At 37.0% G+C, this 6,278-nt stretch overlaps 1 protein-coding gene across 4 annotated transcripts in view; it reads left to right on the forward strand.

Annotated features, from left to right (window-relative positions):
- Window positions 1-6,278, forward strand: part of PHF6 (PHD finger protein 6) — a 53,842-nt gene that overhangs the window by 20,494 nt on the left and 27,070 nt on the right. For all 4 annotated transcript variants that reach the window (XM_014545008.1, XM_014545007.1, XM_014545010.1 and 1 more), the window contains 2 exons: window positions 2,649-2,782; window positions 3,052-3,095. In XM_014545008.1, coding sequence (XP_014400494.1) covers window positions 2,649-2,782; window positions 3,052-3,095 — 178 coding nt within the window. The remainder of the gene's footprint in view (window positions 1-2,648; window positions 2,783-3,051; window positions 3,096-6,278) is intronic.

A 6,278-nucleotide genomic window follows, 5' to 3' on the forward strand; every position in this document is an offset into this window, starting at 1 on the left:
GGAAACACCTTTTCTGACGGCTCATTGGCTAAGCTCCCTGAATGCCACTGGTAATATTCTTAGTAACTTGGGTAATAAGAATCCAAAAAGGTGATCTAGGGTCTTTCCACCACACTTCTGGAGAAAAAAATGAAGGTCCGCTGCTGGAATGTCATATCCTATGAAAGACACATCTTGAAAATGTCATATCCTGCCCTAGCAGGTTTGGCTCAGTGGATAATGCCTCGGCCTGCCAACCGCAAGGTCTGGGTTCAATTCTGACCAAGGGCATGTACCTAGGTTGCAGGCTCCTCACTGGCCCGGGCCCAGGTCAGGGCTCATGCAGAAGGCAACCAATCAAAGTGTTCCTCTCACTTTGATGTTTCTCTCTGTCTTTCCCTTTCTCTTCCACATTCTCTAAAAATCAATGGAAACATATCCTCAGGTGAGGATAAAAAAAATAATAAAGAAAGAAATGTCATATCCTATGAAAGACACATCTTGAAAATGCCTAAAGAAAGTTGTCATTTTTTCATAGAAAAGGGACTGGAGTCCGTGTTGATAAAAACACCTTGTTGGCTGCGGTGACTGGCAGTGGCTGGAGCAGCGGGGTGATGGGGCTGGTGCCATCCCCTGAGGGCTCCCAGAATGTGAGAGGGGGCAGGCTGGGCTGAGGGACCCCCCCTCCAGTGCACGAATTTCGTGCACCGGGCCCCTAGTACTATCTATGATAATAAAAGTGTTATATGCTAATTAGACCGGACATCCTTCTGGATGACCTTCCAGATGAAGCCACGACAGTGGGGGCTGAGGCAAAGGCAGCTGCCTCGATGGCTGGGGCTGAGCTCCTTGCACTAATTTTGTGCATTGGGCCTCTAGTTTTTAATAATATCTCTCCTTTCATTTTTGCCTGCTAATTGCATTTAATACATTTTTTCAAAATGTACTTATGCAAACTCATTTTAGATGTAATTTCAAGATGAACTATTTTCAGTAGAGTTTTTAATGAAATGGGGTAATGTTCGATTTATTAAGTTAAAAAAAACAGGTTGAAAAAAAAAGGAAAAAAAACAGGTCGCAAAATGGTACATACAAAATTACACGGAAAATACTTTCACATAAGCATTCAACACTTAAAGAGCATCTCTGCTTGATTGGTATGAGTGATTTTTAAATTTTTGTGTGTGCTCTTTTGTGTTTTCCAAAATTTCTATAATAAGTCTATGTGTTTTGATTAGCAATGTAATTTACTTGCCCCACTGGCATGGCTCAGTGTTTGAGCACTGATCTATAAATCAGGTGGTCACAGTTTGATTCCTGGTCAAGGCACATGCCTGGGTTGCAGGCTCGACTCCCAGTGGGGAGCATGCAGGAGGCAGCCCATCAATGATTCTCTGTCATCATTGATGTTCCTATCTAACTCTCCCTCTCCTTTCCTGAGATCAATAAAAATATATTTTAAAAAAGGAAATGTAATTTACTAAAAGTTTCTATATTTATTTAAGGAAGTGGAGTATTTCACTAGTATTAATAATTGACACTGGCCCTCATGTTTTCTTGGAAGTACCTGTATTGAGAATGTTTCTGTTTCTGACTTATATATGAGTATTTTTTGAATGATAGCTTGAAAAATATTTTGAGTGTTTGACTTGCTTAGAGCAATACAAGAAAATTTATTGGAATCTATATTAGCCTCTTGGTAAATCAAATTGCTTTGGGCCAAGTAATCTAAAATTAGGATGGTAAATGTTATTTATGTTAAAGTGAATAAAGAAGAATAAGAACAGTTTTTAATGAGGTATCTAGCAATTTAAAAACAAATGAGCAGTTTTTAAGATTTACCTTATTATGAGTTTATTTTGGCATGGCATTTATGGCTTAAGAGATAGCCTTATTAAAAGACCACTCTGCACAATATATTGTGATATGTTAATCAAACCACTAACAATCATTGTTACATAATTGTTATGCTACTTTTTAAAAATAATTTTTCCTAATTTTAGATCATGAGCTAGTTAAATAATATTAGTTATTCAATAAAGTCATAAGTTAAGGTATATTAAAATATGTTGAAAGAGTCTGTTCTTTTATCTATTTGTCTGAATTCATAATGCAAGAGGTAAGTAACAGATTACATCACAAAATATTTTTAGAGTTTAAGGTATTTAGAATCTACCTAATTCTTTTTGTCTTCTTTCCTTCCCTCACTTAAAATTGATTCTACCAGGTTCCCAAATAGTATGTGAAGGTTGTTTTTTCCCAAAGATTCTCATTGATTATGTGGAAATATAAAGGAAAATTTTTTCTGGTATGAGGCATTTTCACCAGTTATAATTTACATTTCTAGGAAGATCTGGATTGTGAATAGTTCTTAATTCTATACAGTTTACATCCCTTATCTGCAACATTTCAAATTTTCTCTTGACCGCAGTGAAACAATAGACATTAATATTCCATTAATTTTGTTATTGTTTAACATGGGAAAAAAGCACCCCTGGTAGAATTGTATTCGAATTACTTCTTGGCATGAACCCAAGAAAAATAGCATTAAGTTACACAACTTTTCATTAACCAATTTGTTTTCCTTGACAGAGATTAATATGCCTCTAACCTGATATCACTGCCTTAGCAAAATCACACACTAATAATATTTTATTGTTTTGCTGTAGATGTGTTCTTTGTGCCATTGTCCTGGAGCAACAATTGGTTGTGATGTGAAAACATGTCACAGGACGTACCACTACCACTGTGCATTGCATGATAAAGCTCAAATACGAGAAAAACCTTCACAAGGAATTTACATGTAATTATTCAACTTCTCTTTAAATTTTTTTAACAGTCATACTTTCTTTAAGCTTTTTAAAAAAATTTCCCCATTTCAAAATATTTCATCATCGTAAAGAGTGTTTTCGGTAAATAATTTAATGCTTAGTGAAATGGCATATAAAGTTTAATAGTAAGGTTTTGGGAATCTAGCTTGTAATTGGGGTAAAGTGTATTCCTCATTTTTTAAATTTGAAAAATGGGTTTAGTTTGTTTACTTGATAATTTTTAATTTCTTCATTTTTATAGGGTTTATTGCAGGAAACACAAGAAAACTGCACATAACTCTGAAGGTACGTCATTCAGTCAATTGTCAATTTCAAGAAGAAATTTGAGTAAAATATGAGTAAATTATACTATATTAACTTTTACCATTGGATGTACCTCAATATTGAATACATTTTGAAGAATTAAGAAAAGCATTAGGATAAACTAATGTACAATAGTGAAAAAGATCTGAATTTTTTAAAAAACTTTATCTCAAAGTTTTTGTAAAGAGTTAATCAAATGATGCTAATGGTTAGGGAATTCTGTGTTTATATAAATGTTTTAGTGGATTATAGAGTTAATAATTGGCCTACTGTCTAATATAGAAATGTGAACTGAGGATACTAGTACATTTTGTCATCACCGGGCTTTCTGTTAAATTTTTATTTACATTGTAGTACTAGTTTTGTTTTGTTTTTAATACAGACATGTTCATAAGAAGTAATCAAGTTTTAAATATAAACCTAAAATTACTTTATAGTTTCTTTTTATTTAAATTTATACAGGACCGGGTTAATTATTTTTATGTAAAGTTAGCCAAGTTATACTTGGTTTTTAAAAGGTATAGGAAAGTTCTCATATTGAATTCTCACTTGTTTTAAACTTTTTCAAACAGGTGATTTTGACACTTTTACATCCTATATAATAAAAGGCTAATATGCAAATTGTCTCCTCGACCAGGAGTTCGACCAGGGGGTGGGGCCGGCCAGCCAACCTCCCATGTCCCCTCCCCCCGGCCGGCTCGGCCGATCTGTCCTAATCACGGTGGGCCGGCCAGACCCCACCCATGCATGAATTCATGCACCAGGCCTCTAGTGTAATATAAAAAGGCTTAAATTTCATCTCATATTGTTCTATCCTTCCATTTAGATTAATGATCTTTAAAGTGTTTTTTTTTTAAGTTTCCTAGAACGTGTTGCTTAGAATTAGAATAGTTTGAGCCTGTTGTTTTAGGAAGTTGTTTCTTTATAAAGAATTACCCAGCCCAGCTGGCATGGCTCAGTGGTTGAGCACACAACATATGAACCAAGAGGTCACAGGTTCAATTCCTGGTCAGGGCACATGCTTGGGTTGCAAGCTTGATCCCCTGTGTGAGGCGTGCAGGAGGCAGCCAACCAATGATTCTCTCTCATCATTGATGTTTCTATCTCTCTCTTCCTCCCTCTCCCTTCCTCTCTGAAATCAATAAAACATATTTTTTAAAGAAAAGAATTACCTAATTATCAGTGTTAGGATATTTGTGGTCTTTTTTGATCTCTTAAAACTTGATTTTATAATACAAACTGGTATTACTTCTACTCTGGACTCCAGATTAGTCCAAATACTTTAAAAGTGCTGGTTAGCCCTCACCGGTTTGGCTCCATGGATAGAGCATTGGCCTGTGGACTGAAAGGTCCTGGGTTCGATTTCGGTCAAGGGTACATGCCCGGGTTGTGGGCTCGATCCCCAATAGGGGGCGTGCAGGAGGCAGCTGGTCAATGATTCTCTCATCACTGATGTTTCTCTCTTTCTCCCTCTCCCTTCCTCTCTGAAATAATTAAAAATATTTTTAAAAAAATAAAAGTGCTGGTTAAAAATACAGTCGTTAGCAAAAACTTGTTTTTAAGATAAACAGATTAGAAAAACAATAGCAAACTTTTTGAAGTGCTAAAGTGCAACTGATAAACCTTTATAGTGTTTTGTTTTGTTTTTAAATATATGTTTATTGATTTCTGAGAGGAAGGGAGAGGAAGAGAGAGATAAAAACATCAATGATGAGAATCACTGATTGCCTGCCTCCTGCACTTCCCCTACTGGGGATCGAGCCTGCAACCTGGGCAAGTGCCCTTGATCGGAATCGAATCCAGGACCCTTCAGTCCATAGGCTGATGTCCTGTTCACTGAACCAAACCGGCGAGGGCAACTTTTATAGTGCTTTTCTTCAGTTTCTTCCTTACTTAATTCTAGAATTGAATTGAAAACCTTTTGTGAAAAGTTAAGAGTAAGCTTTCCCACCTTCTACTTCAGATTTTAACAGTGTATTTATTTGATTCCCTTTAAGATTGTAGTGACCATATATGGCAAGCCAAGGGTTGAGACTTATGACCTGATGAACACAAGTATATGAGCATACTGAGGCAGGAAATTTGAGGATGGCAGCAAATGATTTAGACATCTCCCCTTTTATTCTTTAGATTTCTGAAGCTGATAGTACCATCTAGTGGTGAAGGAAAGTCACTGCAGACTATATAAAGTTGAATAATTTTGACCACTTTATGCTTTGAGAAACATATTAATGAGAACTATCTAAATATATACTTTTCAAGATAAATTTTCTTTTAATGTAACTGGCGAGGTTACTACAATTCAAATTTTTGATACAATTGATTCGATTTTTGAGTTTTGTGTACTTTTATACACATTGTGTTTATACTCAAATTGTAGAACTTGAAGCATAATTTTACAATTTAAAAGTATTACAGCCCTAGCCAGCTTCACCCAGTGGATAGAGCATTGGCCTGCAGACTTAAGGGTCTCGGGTTTGATTCTGGTCAAGGGTATGTACTTCAGTTGCAGGCTCAATCCCTGGTCCCAGTCAGAGCTCCTGCAGGAGGCAACCAACCAATGTGTCTCTCTCACATGGATGTTTCTCTTTCTGTGTCTCTCCCCCTCCCTTCCAATACTTCTAAAAATCAATGGAAAAATATCCTCAGGTGAGGATTTGTTGTTGCAGAATGCATGGGAGAATGCTCAGCCTGCACTCTGGGAGAGGAAAGTTTAACCTTTATTTCACAGATCTGCTAGTCCAGGGGAATTCCGGATCCAAAGCCTGAACTGAACTTGTGGGGAGGCTCTGGCCTATATTTCTCCTCCTGTGGCAGGCCCCTGGGGGTCCCCGCAATTCACAGCTTGGCCCAAGTCAGTCTTGGTGGGGGATTGGGGTTAGGTTCTGCAGCTCCGCCCAAGTCAGTCAGAGTGGGGAAGTTAAGACTACAGTTTTAACCAGATACTGAACTAGGTTGCAAGACCACCGCCCCCGCTGCCCTTTTCAGATTAACAACAACAAAAAAAGAAAGCACACTAAAAAAGTAAAGCATTACAGAGTTCATATTTATTGAACTTTGATTTTTATAACATTCATCTATGTTGAATATCTAATAAAAGAGAAACATGCAAATTGACCGTACCTTCACTACCCCCCCAAGCCACGCCCACCAGCCAATCAGAGC

The sequence above is a fragment of the Myotis brandtii genome, unplaced genomic scaffold (genome assembly GCF_000412655.1).
Source record: "Myotis brandtii unplaced genomic scaffold, ASM41265v1 scaffold393, whole genome shotgun sequence".
Taxonomy (NCBI): Eukaryota; Metazoa; Chordata; class Mammalia; order Chiroptera; family Vespertilionidae; genus Myotis; species Myotis brandtii.